The sequence below is a fragment of the Cynocephalus volans genome, chromosome 5 (assembly GCF_027409185.1).
Source record: "Cynocephalus volans isolate mCynVol1 chromosome 5, mCynVol1.pri, whole genome shotgun sequence".
Classification (NCBI taxonomy): Eukaryota; Metazoa; Chordata; class Mammalia; order Dermoptera; family Cynocephalidae; genus Cynocephalus; species Cynocephalus volans.
Window position 1 is genome coordinate 24,888,889 of NC_084464.1, and position 15,799 is coordinate 24,904,687.

General features: G+C 36.2%; 1 protein-coding gene across 1 annotated transcript in view; it reads left to right on the forward strand.

Annotated features, from left to right (window-relative positions):
* Window positions 1-5,077, forward strand: part of TMEM170B (transmembrane protein 170B) — a 39,739-nt gene extending 34,662 nt beyond the window's left edge. The window contains exon 3 of the mRNA XM_063097988.1: window positions 4,220-5,077. Coding sequence (XP_062954058.1) covers window positions 4,220-4,350 — 131 coding nt within the window. The 3' untranslated portion in view covers window positions 4,351-5,077. The remainder of the gene's footprint in view (window positions 1-4,219) is intronic.
* The last annotated feature ends 10,722 nt before the right edge of the window (window positions 5,078-15,799 follow it).

Here is a 15,799-nt window from a genome sequence, read left to right on the forward strand (position 1 = left end):
GGCCAGAAGCTGGCATTTGGCCTGATCTCTCTTGTTTCGCTCCTTCTTTTCCTCCTCCTTTCTATTGTTAAAAACTTTGAAAGCCAGATTGAGGAGCTCTCTCTGGCTGGAATTGGGGCCATCTTCGAGTTTTTTTAGTTTTTTCCGAATGTCTGGGGCAGACAGTGATAAAATGGGAATGGAGGAGAGCCATCCCAGCCGGGGAAGAAGGATCTGTGCAGGTATATTTTTGTAGTGTCTCTCACTAGGGTTCTCAGTGGATCGTTGGGTAATTTCTCTAAAGCTATCATAGTTAACCGATTTGTGGGTGAGTTTTTGTAAAGCAGAATGTATATGGGTGACCGTTTGATCTCGGAGGTTACAGTCCCCATGTCTGCTCTGATAATTCCAGTTGGGGTCAATACGGGGGATGGCTTCAACACCTGTGGGCAGTCTATTGTTTTGTGCATGCGACTCGTCTGCGTGTTGTTGGGCCACCACCCAGACCTGTTCTCGAACCTCAGGCAAAAGGTTTGAGACAGAAACTGCTGCTTCTGTGACAGAAACTATCAAGATCTGTTAGGGTGGCCAGATCGAAGGTGCCATTTTCTGACCATTGGGATCCGTTATCGAGTTTATATCTAGGCCAGACTTGATTACAATAAAAAAAGAGCCATTTGGGTTTTATATCTCCTTGTAGGCTGAGAGGTCATAGATTAGCCAAGAGGCACCCAGAGGAGTAGATCGGGAGGGTCTGGTCTGAGAGGATCCCATGCTGAGGGGGTGAGAAAGAGGAGAAGTCCCAGTAGAAAGAGGGTGGGTGTTCTGTTGTTGTTCTGCCCCCTTGGACGGAGGGCAGCCACTGGTATGAGGGCATCCCTTGTAATCGGGGCAGGAGAGGGGTTTTCTCGGCCAGGTGCCTGGTCTTTTGCAGGAGACTGTAGTTGTGGACAGAGTATCGAGAAAACCCATAGGAGTAGATGGGAAGGACTCCCCTAACTCACCCCAAATGAAGCCGGTGGTGGATGTGTCAGGCTGAAGTGGCAAAGTGAAAACGAGAGAGTTCTGGGGCATCTGGTCCAGCAGGTCTGGGAAGGGCGGCCAGGAGCCAATCAACCTTAGAGAGGGGATCAGCCGAAGGTCTTGCCAAGACCCTTCCCGGGTTTTGGCACCATAATGAAAGAAAGTGAGCCAAGATACCGGGTACCATTCAAGCTTTATTAAAGGAAAAGAATCTGCCAGGCTGTGCTGAAAGTGGCGGGGCAGCCTGGGGCTGCCTTCAAAATGGAAGACAGCACCAGGTGTGGGGGTGGTAGAGCTTATATAGGGCACCGAGGGTTGGCTTATACCATCAAGGAGGGGCATTATGCTAATATGGAAACTATGAGACCAGGGTGGAGAACTGCGCCCTTGCAGAAGCAAAAGGGTTTCTGTTTAAGACAGGAGGCTTCTCGTCAAGGGAAGCGGGGAGGGGTTTGGTGCTGGAGTGGAAGACAAGGCCGGTGGCTTTTTTGTGCTTATTGTGTGCACAATGGCGCTGGTCACTTCCAGAATCCATCAGTCACGGCAGTGGGTTGGGAAGTAAGGAGTCAATGTTGAAGTATGGCAAAGGACAAAAAATACAAACTAGTTATTTTTCACTGTGGAGGCATACAAAGGCTACATGAAGGGGGCTGCCAGTGTTTTTGATGTGGGCCACTGTTGTAATTGTGGAACCATGAACAGAGGAGGAAGGAAGAAGGAACAGCTTGTTCAGAAGGTGTAGGGTGTGTGCGCGCGTGCGCGCGTGTGTGCGCGTGTGTGCGTGTGTGTTTATTGGCATACATTATTATAAAAGTTTGAAGAGCATCAGAAATTTAATTCTACTGTGTATCTCTAACGATATGTGTGTATGTATAACCCACTTTCAATTCAGTCAAGAATAAAATAAGCCAATGATTTTAGAAACTGCAGTGTTATAATTTAAAATCCTTAAAAATATGTCTGATACAATTTCAAGTAAAAATTGTGTCCAGGTTAAAAATTAGGCATTTAAATTTCTTCTAATTTTCTGATCTGCAAACAGTTGAATTAGAAAACTAAGCAATGTGAATAATCAGCTATATTTAGTTTCTTAATGCAAGTCGTGTTAGCGTGCTCATAGCTGTCTATTCAGTTCAGCAAACAGTTGCTGACTATATTCAATAAGAAGCTGACTGAATATGGGTATGTATCTATTATATTTTTCTTCTTAAGTTTCTTTTCCAAAGTAGAGTGATTTTTCATTTTGGTTAGTATTGACAGTATTAGAATTGGGAGAAACTAGGTTTTTATGTAATGCCTAATTCTAGCTCTTTAATTTTAGCCAGTCTAAAGGTGTAAAGTGATATCTCATTGTTGGTTTAATTTGCATGTTTCTGATTACTAAGGAGTTTGAGCGTCTCTTCCTGTGCTTATTATATATTTAGGTGTTTTTTTTGGTAAATTGCTTCTTTAAATTCTGCACTTTTTTTTTGGTGCTTTTGTTTTCTTCTTATTAAATTACAGGTGTTTGTTATATATTAGAAATATTGATCTCTTGTTGGTTTTGGACTTTGCAAATAACTTGTCTTCGTCTTTTATCAGTTATCTTTGTGATGTCATTTATTGAGCAGAAATCTTTAATTTTGATGTAATCAGCTTAAAGTGTTTTTTGGCTTACGGTTTATAATTTAGGGTTTTATTTAAGAAGTTCTCTGTCACACCAGGGTAAAACATATTCTGATATACAGTCATGCACCTCATAACAACATTTCTGTCACTGAAGGACTGCATATATGACAGTGGCTATACCATATAGCTAGATGTGTAGCAGGTACACCATCTAGGTTTGTGTAAGTTCACTCTATGATGTTTGCGCAAGATGAAATCGCCTAATGATGTATTTCTCAGAACGTATCCTGTTGTTAAGTGACATGTGATTGTATTTTTTCCTGTTAATCTTATAGTTTTACCTTTTACATTAAGGTTTTTAATTCATCTAGAGCAGGAGTCAGCAGACATTTTCTTAATGGGCCAGATAGTAAATATTTTAGACTCTGTGGGCCAGTGTCACAACTCTTCATCTCTGCCGTTGTTAGGCAGCAGCAGGCGTAGACATGTATACATGAATAGACAAGGCTTATTCTAATAAAACTTTATTTACAAAGCAGGCATCCAGCATTTAGGCCATAACTTACCTCCAGGACTACAGTCCACCTTTGTGTTTTGTGTTAGATAGGATCTCAGGTAGCTTTTTTCCCCCCTCCCATATTGTAAATCAATTTTTTACCACACCATCCACTAAAAAAAAAAATCCATCATGTCCTCACTGAGATGACATTATAATTTAAATGTTTCATCCTTTATAATTTCTGAATGTACTTTTAAAATTAGCAACAGATACCACATTATTGTATATAATGTATTAAGATGAAGTGTTAAATCAGATGGGCTCTAAGATTCCTCGTAACTCTGAGATTCTCTCATTCTGGGAAATGTGCATTATCTAAAAAACTTTTTCTAGAACAGACATGAAGTTCATCTTCCATTTTTATGAGATGTAAAGTTACTAGTCTCCAAATAACTTACAGTTTGATGCTTTATTAAAAAAAAAAGTCAGTAAACTGGCGCTGGCTGGTTAGCTCAGTTGATTCGAGTGCAGCCTTGTAACACCAAAGTCAAAGGTTTGGCTCCCCATGTGGGCCAGCTGCCAAAAAAAAAAAAAAAAAAATCCAAAAACTATTTTATATGTAGATAGTGGAATGCATTAGTCAAATATTCTTATATTAAGAATTAATTCATTTTACTCAAAAAAGATAACTTTAATGTTAAAAATTTATTTAGTAATTTAGAAATTACATTAAGTTGTGCCATTTTTCTGCATTATCATTTATAAGTGTCAGTATGTTGTATGTCTGGCTAATTGAATGCCCAGGTGAGCGGTCACGATAATGAATTATTCATTTTTTATGATTATATTTGGTATTAAGTATGCAGCATATATTCTAAGTATATATCTTTTGGTTAAATAGAAAAGGCTGGTTTTTAATTATGTGGTTAATTGTGGAGTGATAAAGGGAAACTTTTACTGACCACATGGAAGCTCTTCATAGAAAATTTATAGAGTGAGAATGAGTGATGACTTGCTCTGTTTTGATAAAACAAGCGGAGATCTTGAGTTACAGTGTGTGACAGAACGAGTGCATGTGTCATTCCGCCTCTCTCCTGGTTTCTCGCCTAGGTGCAGCAGTGGCGGGCATCTACAGAGTAGCTGGGAAGAACATGGCCCCTTTGGAAGCACTGGTATGGGGAGTCGGCCAGACTGTACTGACATTAATCATCTCCTTTTCAAGAATTCTCGCAACACTTTGAGGTTTCTTTGGGAATGTCTTAATTTACATAGGGAAACAGATGTACAGGTTCCCTGAAAATGGCATCGTTAACCAGTGCAAATAAAGTTGTTCAAGAATGTGAACCAAGCAGGAGAAAACAAAAGGAAGACCTTGAGCTGTGTGGAAAGATCGCCCTCTGGTGTTCGAGTGATTGCACTACCGCACTGCACCTTACGTGCCTCCGTCCCAGGCAAGGTGCACTGAGACCCTATGGAAGCTACAAGAAAAAGCACCTTGTTTAGCTGCCAATCAGGTTAACATTGGTGTTGAAATCATCGTTCTTAACAGTGTTGTGTTAAGTTACCAGGGACGTTTTGAGGAATTTATATATGTGCCAAACTCCTTTCTTTTTGTTAACATTGATCATGTGACAATTTGCAAGTGTAGATGTAGATGAGTGCTGTGAACATATTTGACATGAATTCAGGTGATGTAGTAAGATTTTTGTTTTGTAATACTAAATCCCGTATGAGTGCTACATACTGAATCATTTAATATGAGAGAAATTATTTGGTTTTTAATGTTGAGCATTTCTGGGGTTTAGGGCTTTAATGTGTTTAGGCATTATTATTTAATTTATGTCGAAAATAACAGTCTTCTTCATCGAAGACTAGCTAAACTGTTTTAAGGACTCAAAGTAGATCTATAGGGTGCATACTTTTCACTAACTTAAATAACACCCTTGTAATAATTTCCCTCATGCATAAATTTTCTATTTATTTATATGAATTCAGAAACCTTATGCGTCACACACATTGATTGTAGTTTGTCATCAAAATATAATTTGAAAAGTTTCTTAAAAATTTTTTAAGAAAAAAGTCTGAAATGCATGTTGCATTATTTGTCCCTTCTAAAGAAAGTTTTTGCCTAGTATCTCATGGAGAAAACATCTCTATAACTAGTATCTCCGTGGGATTATATTACTTGTTGCATATATCTTGATTTTTGACAAAACATAAACAATTTTCCATTCTGGAGTTTTAACTGCATTTAAAGAGTGGCCTAAATTAGGCTCTGGAAATAAAAAGCCTCATTTATAGATAAGTAACAAGTAAGTTATATAGGAAGTACAGTAATAAACTATCTTACTTTGGATATGTGGCAGTCATAGTTTTGCTCACTAAAAATTGGGGAATATAGTGAATAATTTTAAAATTTGACAGATAATCAGTGTATTGATAAAGTACTGGATATATATATGAATGGTTAATTTCAGTTCAGTTTTTGATTTATGTTATGATTTAAGTTTATTTCAGTTTATAAGTTATGATTTAAGTTTACTAGAATATATGATGACATTTAGTAAAAATGGAATTGGCCTTCGTATAAAACATTTTAAGAGGTTTTGGCAATATATAATTATTTATAAGAGTACAGGAAGTAGGGGGAACACAGAGTCTGGTTGAATTGGTTTCCTAATGAGATTTTTTTTGCTACCAGCTGCAGTTATAAATGTGCAAACTCAAAGGAAGAACTATTGCAGAAAATATGAAGTTAAGGATAGTCCAAAAAGTAATCTGGCATCCTAGCCTCTCTCTTTATCCTAATTAGTAAAAAAGTAGGTTTCTGTTAGGTCCCATTCAAATTTAAGACCTTTGTTATCCACACCACTTTTTCTCCACCAAAAACCATAATATGTCAACAATTAAATAATGAGAAGTTGGGGATGGGATACTTTTACAAGTATGGAAGCCAATTGTGGGGATTTACTAACACCATGGCTCAGAAATTTGTTTTGAAAAAAAACCCAAACAGTAAGCAATTATGCATAACTAGAGATCTTTGAAGTAAATCTTACAATTTATTCTTTTTATTATGTTCAAGCCTGAAATTATTTTCATGTGTTCTTTATATTCCTGATTTTTTCTCAAATTAAATTAGGCAGAACTTTTCTAAGTCAATTTGATTTCTCCTTTTCTGTTAGATTTGAATTGTTTTCTTCCCTTACTTTGGCTATTCTATCAGTAGTTTAAAGCATTCATATTCTTCCAGAGTAATTACCAATAACGTGGCAATTGTTTCAAATCTACAGGATGAATATTTTAGCATATGGTTACTTTATGATTTAAGAAAATTATCTATCATGGTAAAGTAAAATGGAGCCACATGGTTCATAATCCAAAATTAACCAGAAGACAATTTGGACACATTAAATATATGAATGCATGGACCAAAGAGATTTAAACTCCTGTTTTTACTCTAGAATGAAAGTGTAATTGAATGGTTAATAATTAGTTTGCAGAGTGTCCTGTAGTTATCTCATTATCAAGTTGCTTTATATTATGAATTAGGGGTGGGGTGCGTGTGTGTGTACATACTTTTAATTTTAGGAGTGATTTTTGGTTTCTTTGCCTTTTTCAGTTATTTCCATTGGGACTTTGTGCAACTGTCACTTTTTTGATGTTTTGAAATGCAGTTGAATAGTGTGAATTAATGAAACTGTCTTAATAGCTATTTATATGCTGAGATTTTTAAAAAGTTAGTGGTTTTCCTAAAGAGACAAGAAATGTTTAATGATATATGTATACACATATGTATCATTATATACATATATAGAGAGCTGCTATATATGAATGCAGTGTAATTGGAAAGCTTTTGTTCAGTGAACACTTTCATATTCTAGTGGAGAATTTGATATATTTATTTGTTCAGTTGAATTATCTTTTAAATAAGTTAGGGGATGTTTGAGATTTTTGCATTTTGGGAAAATTTTCCTGGCTTAATGTGCTGGAGACTCTTGTTTGGGATATGACAAAAGCCCTTATTGACATATTCGGGTCACACTTTCTTAAAATTTATACGTGATTTAGGAATAAATTTTCTTAGTGACAATTGCAAGAAGAAAGGGGGAAATCCTCCACAGTTTATTTTAAAATGTTTAGTAAAATATTCCTGAGCGTGAACTCAGTTCCCCCCAAAAGGAACTCTATAGGCCCAAACTAATTATTATTTAATATTACTGGTCAGAAATGTCCATAGATTAGAGTTACTCAGGGGGCCTCATAGAAGCTACAAATAATGCTTAAAACCTTTAAACGATGGAGGGACAGTTCCATTGGTTGCCTAGGATAAGGAAAGTCTTAACTGATGGCTATATTCAGTGTTTGCAGCTTAATTACTCCTATTTTAGATCTTAATGTTTACCAAACAGTGTTATAGTTTGTTACCCAGTATACTTTCTTAGTATTTGCAGCATACATTTACACTGCCCAAAAAAGTGTAAGGGTTTTTGTTTGTACTTTAAAAGGGAGAAATAAAGAAATGAATTGGCCTGTATATCTTGTATTTGTGATGTAAGGAACAGGGGTAACTTAAAATCAAAGAATGTTGTTAGAAAAGAGTGTTTAGAGAACCTGTGGGGCTGCCACATAATGTGCCCAGGATGACACATGCAACTAATTCAGTTCTGTAAACTTTTTTTTTGCGGATCTACTATATACAAAGTGCTATACCAGGTATTTTCCATAGTAAGGACAAGGATGCCCAAAATGGGATTCCTGCCCTTGATTCCACCAAGGCTTGCAAGGTGATTTTAAATCCTAGAAAGGTTGGGACACCATTTTGCTTCCTGATTCTAGTTGAAAGTTCAAGTCCTGTTTTTTCCCCCAAATTCTGATTTTCCCAGTTTATCCACTAAATAGAATTTCAGTAACTGAGATATCATTGCTGTGACATAGGGAAGAGGATACTAGACTCTACGCCAGCAACATAGATTTGAATCCAGACTCTGTCACTTGTCAACTTTTTGATCTCGAGCAAATCATTTAACCTCTCTGAGCTTCAGTTCATACTCTGTAAAATGCTTGTTTTCTTTTTTTTTTTAGGCAGCTGGCAGGTACAGGGATCCGAACCCTTGACCTTAGTGTTGTAACACCCATACTCTAACCAACTGAGCTAACTGACCAGCCTGTAAAATGCAATTAATAAATCATGTTGTTATTGTGAAGATTATGTGAGATTGTTCATGAATGGAAAAGCAATATGTATTTGATAGTAAATGATCAATAGATAGTCATTAAAATTTTTTTAAATTACATTTTGCAATACCAATTGAATATATTGTTTTGTAAAACTCACCTATTTTCTTCCATTTCCATTTTTCTTATATATATTTTAAGAAGAAAGCTAAAATAATTATCTTTTAATCTTGCTTCCTTCACCTCCTTTCCACTCCTTTATTTTTAAAATCAGCAGATATTTATCTAAGAACACTTTCAGTTGGCAGTGGTGGAAATGGTCAGGGCAAGAATTAAATTCCAAGGTCTGTTTACCACTGAAGAAAATAGGGAAAAGATTAGGGGTAGCCAGCATTCACCCCTTCACCTTATCTTACTTCTCTTGGATTCATTCAGCTAATGTTCCTTGAGTCTCCAGTACATGCAAATTCTTCTCCTTACTTTAGGGATGAAAATGTGAGTAAGATACAGCCCTTCTCTGTCTTCTCCATACATCCACCTTTCTTCTGCCACCCTGGGCACTTGGCTCTGCAGCGCAGCCCAATTCTGCAGGAATAGAGAACTGTTGTCAGTGTCTGCTAGGTCCTTCCTTCTGTGGACCAAAGGTGCTTAAAGCCCTAGTTATTGTTCTGTTTGTTTGTTTAACTTAAAAGGATATACCATTATTTTTAATTTATGTCCATTTTATCATCAGGAAGTAACAAGATGCTAAGAGCATCTTCTGAAATATTCTTAAACTACTTCACTCTTGCTATTACACGTTTTTCTCTCAGAAAGTCTCCATCATAATCTCTTCAGTCGTTATTTATTTTGTGTTTAAGACATGAGGAGTGTGGAAAATTACTGAAGAAATTCCAGTAGACTTAAATTGCGGAAAAGTTTGGTAACACTTGTTGGGGAACTGAATAAATTACTATTTCTTTTAACAATCGGTGAGACTCTTAGTAGTTAAAATTGACTGGTAATCAAATGGTCTCATAATCTCTCTTAACTTCCTGTTCTTTTTATGGAAGGAGACTCTTCATGATAAAACGGGCATAATTTGATTAAAAAATTGTAATGTTTTTCAAATGTATGGTACCTTTAAAGGGAATCTTAAAGACAGGAAGAAATGTTAGAGGGTAATGCACAAAGACAAGGGCATATTTGACGAAGTACGCTCCATGATGTGAACCTAATTCCCCCCCCCTCTGTTGAGACTGTACACTACACTGTATGCGTATGTGTGCAGTGTTTACATGATGCTGTGTGGCTGTATTTGTGAGGCTTCACCGACCAGGCGCATTTGGAAATCATGTTACATTCGTGTGTGTGTGGTGGACGGTGTGCTCTCCTAACTTAGGGATCTGTGTTCCGTGTAGGCAATACAGTGTTGTTAAGGAGGTTGCTGAATTAGTTACCTAAAACTGTATCTGTGAATTTGTTTGGGTGAATTAACGCTTAATATGTTAAGTATTTTAGTAAATGCAGAGACGTACCGGTTAACACTTGATTAAATTAGTGGAAACACTCAAATTTGTGAGTGAACCGAGCTATGAACTGCAGCCATCTCTTCCCAAGCTTAAGGGACTCACTTTCACATCTTTACATTCATTGCACAAACGTGAACTTACACAATAACCCTTTCTTGATTTTGAGAACTCATTTAGCAGTTTCTTAAAAATCTTTCTCTCCGTTTCATCCAGATATCATATGTTAGAGTTTAAACATATATACAGTTTGTTGATAGAATCCGAAGTGCTGGTCAGATGAGAATATTCTTAACGCTTATGGTTATGCAGCTATAATCTTACTGAAAAATAAGTACTATAGGCAAGTCAGGAAAGCATGAACCTGTTACATATTTTTTTTTAGATTGTATGCTGCAGCCATATATATGTATTGACTGTTATATATATATTCCCCTTTTCGGGAATGTATTTAGGTCTGTAACTGAAACTGGAAAGCAGTGTGACATAAATTCATACAAAGAGGAACTGTAATGCATAATGATCTGAATCCCGTAACTGTAATACTTTTCCTCCTAAATATATATTGATAATTACTAAATGTCATCACTTTTTTCAAGTACTGTTTGAATGGATGTTAACTTGAGTGTATTAGTGATGATGCAGAGTCCCTTTGTTTTCAAACTAAAGTATTTGCACATCATCATTAAGTATCTTTGGGATGGAACATTTAAAAAGTTTTCTCCGTAGAAACCAAATAGAGACACTTGTTTGAATAGTAATAAAAATGATTTATTTTCAGTACTGGATGACTTGATAGTCTAATTGTTGACATTTTCTTAGTATTTGTGATATTGTATGCATTCACGATGGAGGAATTTTTAAAAATTCTAGCCCTCACAAATACACATACACATTCAGACATAAGCTGTACATGTTTAGATGAACAAATATGAAATTCCACAGTATATTTTGTTTTAGCCATATAACTTGATAAAATTCATATGATTCTACAATAAATATTAGCCCCTGACTGTAGTCATTTTGGAACAAGGGTATCATCTTTATCTTAAAACTAGTTAAACTGTCTTATTTAAATAGCAAAATTAGGGCTAGCTGGTTAGCTCGGTTGGTTAGAGTGTGGTGTTATACCACCAAGGTCAAGTGTTTGGATCCCTATATTGGCCAGCTGCCAAAAAAAAAAAAAAGTGCAGTTTACCTGATAGGTATTAGGGACTCGCTTTCAAATTGTGTTAACTCTCAGACAACTGAAGAATCATTTAGGAAATCACAGCACAGTTTTTAAAAAACTAAATGATGCCTTAGTGCCTTGAAAGTTAAGATACTTTTGCAAAGTGGATTTAGTAAGACCCAGGATTGGCACTGATGAATTGGTTTTGTACATGTCACCTGTGACTGGGATTCAGAGTTTAGGAAGGGTGTCACTGAAACAAATTTTAGCTATCAACTTCTCATGGTTCAATATAAGACAGTTACTTAGCCATTGATAATGACAGTTGATAACTATTTTCATTATATTTTCATGATGTGGTGTTTTTCCCTATTTTTTCTTTTTCCAAGTAAGTATGAAGTGGGGGAAATGTAGTTAAGACAATTAAATGTGGGATTTTAAAATTTAGTTTTGTTGTAAACTAGAGCTTCTAGTGTGAACAGTGTTAATTTTATACTGTAGTATGAGGGTAGACACTTTATGTAACCCTTAGAAATATGTTTACCACCAGGAATTTATTTTTACTATAGGACTATTAAATGTACTGTGAAGCTTAAAGACAGGAAGAATAAACGTTGGAGGGGTAATACACAAAAACAAAGTCATATTTGTTTTTGCCTACGTGAAGTACCCTACATTATGTGAACATGATTTTCCCCTTCTGTTAAGACTATACACTGTATGCATATGTGTACTGCATGTTTACATAATACAGTTTAATTTTGAGGGGTTATTTAAAAAACTATGTTTATATATAATGCCTAACAAGCTGTAAATATTGTATACTATTGATTTTTAATTTTATATAAGCAATTTTTTATTTCCCAATTCATGTACAAATCTCATTGTGTATATAGCATAATTTCCTGGAGAACACAGTTTTTGCAGTGAATTTTAAGTATTTTAAATTGCAGTAAACATGGTTAGCCTTAGAGATGTTGATCTTTATTTGAAATTATTTTTCACCACTCATTTTCTTCAAAGGGCAGCAATAAACATATGCAAGTTATTTTTGATTATAGAAAGCTGGTCTACAAAGACAAAGATCTAGGTTCCAATACATTGCTTTAAAGAAAAGATGCACAATTAATGTCATCCAGTGTCTAATCACAGGACCATTTCTGGGGTCCATACGTGGCTCTCCTCTTTGTAATATACAGGGTGAACTCTTTACTGAAACACACAGAACAACTGTTAAAAGTAAATCCAGCACTTAAATGTCATTATACAGAATTTATTGGATTAAAAATTTGTAATATACAGTATTTTAATAAGGTTTCTGTATTCAATTTCATGCACTTATATATAAATAAACCTGTCTTTAAAAACTTTATGGAGTGTTTGCCTCTTGATGAACTATCATGTCTACTCACTTGAAAAGAAGAAATGTCTTCTCTTGCCCTTTTGTCGACTTTCCTGGGCCAGTTTTACCTATGGATTTCGGAAATAATGCTGAAAAAGTAAGCAAGAAGTCTAAAGACAAATTTGGCTTAGTTTATAGATTTGCCTAGGACCAATTCTGGGCAACATAAGCATCTAATTCTGAGAATTATTGTTTCATGCTATCACTTTTACTAATAATGAACTACCATTTATTGAGTGCTTATAGACCTGTTAGACACTTCATATGTATTCTTTAACACTTAAGATAAGCCTTCAAGTTATGTGTTTTATCCCTATTTTATAGATGAAGCATTTGAGATTCAGAGAAGGTGGGAAACTTCCCAAGGTCCTACAGCTGATGATTGCTGAGCTGGGCTTTTCTTGCTCTATTACCTGTGTTTTTTTCCTACTATGCTGTATTGGTTTCTACAGAGTATTCCAGCAGCTAGATGACATTATGGGAATTTGAAAAATTATCAACTGAGAATTTGAATTGTTAAATTTATTCATGTTTTGAATTTTTAGGGGTTTCTGAGAGGCTCAACTACTATCCTTCCTGAGAAGAAATTAGAGTTGACAGTGTACATGTTACAAACCTGCTGGAATCAAAATGGGCTTAACTTTAAAAATTGTGCAAGCAAAATGGGTGTAAACATTTTTTCACATACATTGATATATGAGGGTACTTCAAAAAGTTCATGGAAAAATGGAATTAAAAGATAATGTGATTCTTTCCATGAATTTTTGAAGTACCCTCATTTATTTCACATAACTATCAAATTGAAATGTATTTCCTTTTTTGTGGGTAACTTCCTCATTCAACCATAAGAATTAATAAATTATTAAATGCATTTCCTCCCTGACCATGAGTCTTTAAAAAATTCTTGTGCAAAATATAAATCTTGAAATATTTTTGTAATGTTTTTGTAATAGGTAAGCTATCTTTGGGTATTTTAATATTTGCTGATCCTTGAAAGAAGTCACTAAATTTTAGATTTATTATCACCTACATGGGACAAGACCAGAGGGGAAGGTAATCTAGAAGAAATATGCTTGGGTCTTACACTGAGCACTGTGATGGCAAGTGAGTCCTAATCAGACTTGTGGAGGAAGAACATCTCAGATTTACTGAGTAAGTACTTGTGTCAAATGTGTTTTGAAGTCAAGTCCTCATTAATTCATAAAATGGTACCAAAAGTTTGGGGGTGCAGAGAGGAAAGTGAACAGGACCCATGGTAGATATTTGAGGAGTAGAAGTTTCGTTCATATCTAGCTTCTAATGGAAACTTAACAGAAGACTCTATCCCATACTACTGCTCCTGTTTATCTGCTCTTAATTTTCCTTTATTTGTTGTCACCAGACATTCTTCAGTTTTGTGAATATTCAGGCTCAGAAAGTTCTGGGGACTGATTCACAAAATGTAATTGCATCAGGTGGTTTTCTTGCAATGCCAGAGGTCCATCACTAGATGGTGGACTGGTTCTATTTTATTTTTCTCCTGCTTTTGGCTTGGTCATTAGTCTTATCTATGAGCCCAAATTAACTCAGTCTGTACTTTTGGATTCATTCCCATAGGATAAATCTAACATTAATTTATTTTCCTTGAAAGAAGTACTCGTGGGTAAATTAAGTATGAGGAAAATCGAGGTTTCTGTGTGTCATCACTAGCCAATTTAACTTTCTGAATAATGTTAAGATACAGTATTTAGGGTTGTTTGCAAATCAGAAAATCACACTAGTTGTATGGTTTTGGTAAGTCATTAATCTAGATCTTGATTCATGTATTTTTCTTCAATTCCAATTCAATGCACAATGTTTATCTAATAGCCTATACTTTTAAAACAACTTTTAGTTACATAGTTGATCAACTTGCTGGGATAAAAGGGAATAATACATCAATCTAACACCATCAGTCTTGTATCATGAGACTTGGTTTTAAACTACTGCTCTGCCTGTTAGTATTTGAACTTGACCAAGTTATTTAACTTGTGTGATACTCTGGTGTCACATCAGTAAAATGGGAATAATGTCTCATGTTGCATTTAGTGTGTGATCAGCGAATATTCTACTTTGTCCCATTGGCCTCTTTCATTGTCTGCGCATAGAAGGATGATACAGTCGTAGGCTTTGCGACAAGTTTTGGTAGTAAGTCCAGATACCTCTAAGTCAGAGCCAGGTTCTGTGTCCCAACAGAGCACAGTGCATTTTTAGAGAGCATTTGTTTCAGATTTAAACTGTCCCATTGAACCATGTGGTGCTATTGCAACAAAGCCTGCTGAGGGAATTTTTTAAAAACATACTTCAAGTGGGAAAAAGCCTGGTTAGAAAGCAGAATGGATTAACTTGCTCCGCTAGCAAATTCCTTGCATTCTCTGAACCAAATATGTACAAGACAAGGAAGCCAAAGTAGCCAACATAAATTAAGTCCTCCTGAAAATGGTTATGACTTGACTATCAGCTGTGCATATAGTCATCAGCCACCTCAGATCCTGTTGCAAATTGGCTTCTCTGCCTTGTTTATTGTTCTACAGAGTGAAACTGTAGTTCAGAGAAGAAGACTTTAGAGTTTGTCTTTAAAAGCACAGGTTTCATTGCATATTTGTGTGGCCTGTAGCAGCCATGCAGACAAACATGCCCGTGCACTCAGGGTCTTAAATCAGGACTGAACTTCTTAAGAGACCAGAGAAGTGGACCAAACAAATTTTCATAAAACTCCACCTTCTCTGTCCCTTTTGCTTACTTTTTATGGGAATTGGTGTCAGTGGGTGATGCACAATGTGATACAAGAAAACATTTGTGTTATCTTTGATGTAGAAAATAGGAGAAGGTATAGAGATGAGTGGGAGACATAGTAGGGTTGAGGGAACAACAATTGTGAGAGGTCATGACTAAAAGCCTTGTGCTTGTTACCTGTGCGGAAAAGGTATGAGACCCGGGTCTTCTCCCGGGTTCTGACCCCTTGTACACATGAGACCTCGTGTTGGACCTAATCCCCTAAGCCAATTTCTTCCCCAATAAACATGGAAATAGATTATCTCCTTTTGTCTTCTTATAAATGTTTAATGGGACAAAATCACTATAGGCTTGTCATTCTTGGACTTTCTTAGGCCAGGACCAGTTTGGCATCATGAATTTGACACTAACCAGGTCTACAGTAATTCAAAGCTTTAGACCATCTCCAGATTTCTTATTTGTTTAACTTGTTTAACTTGGGGATATTTTGCAAGGTGAATGAGAAGGAATGAAAATTTCCAAATCTAAACTATAACTCCTGGGGCCAGCCCCGTGATCGGGAGAGTGCGGCGCTGGTAGCACCAAGGCTGTGGGTTCGGATCCTATATAGGGATGGCTGGTGCGCTCGCTGGCTGAGCGTGGTGCTGACAACACCAAGCCATGGGTTGCGAGCCCCT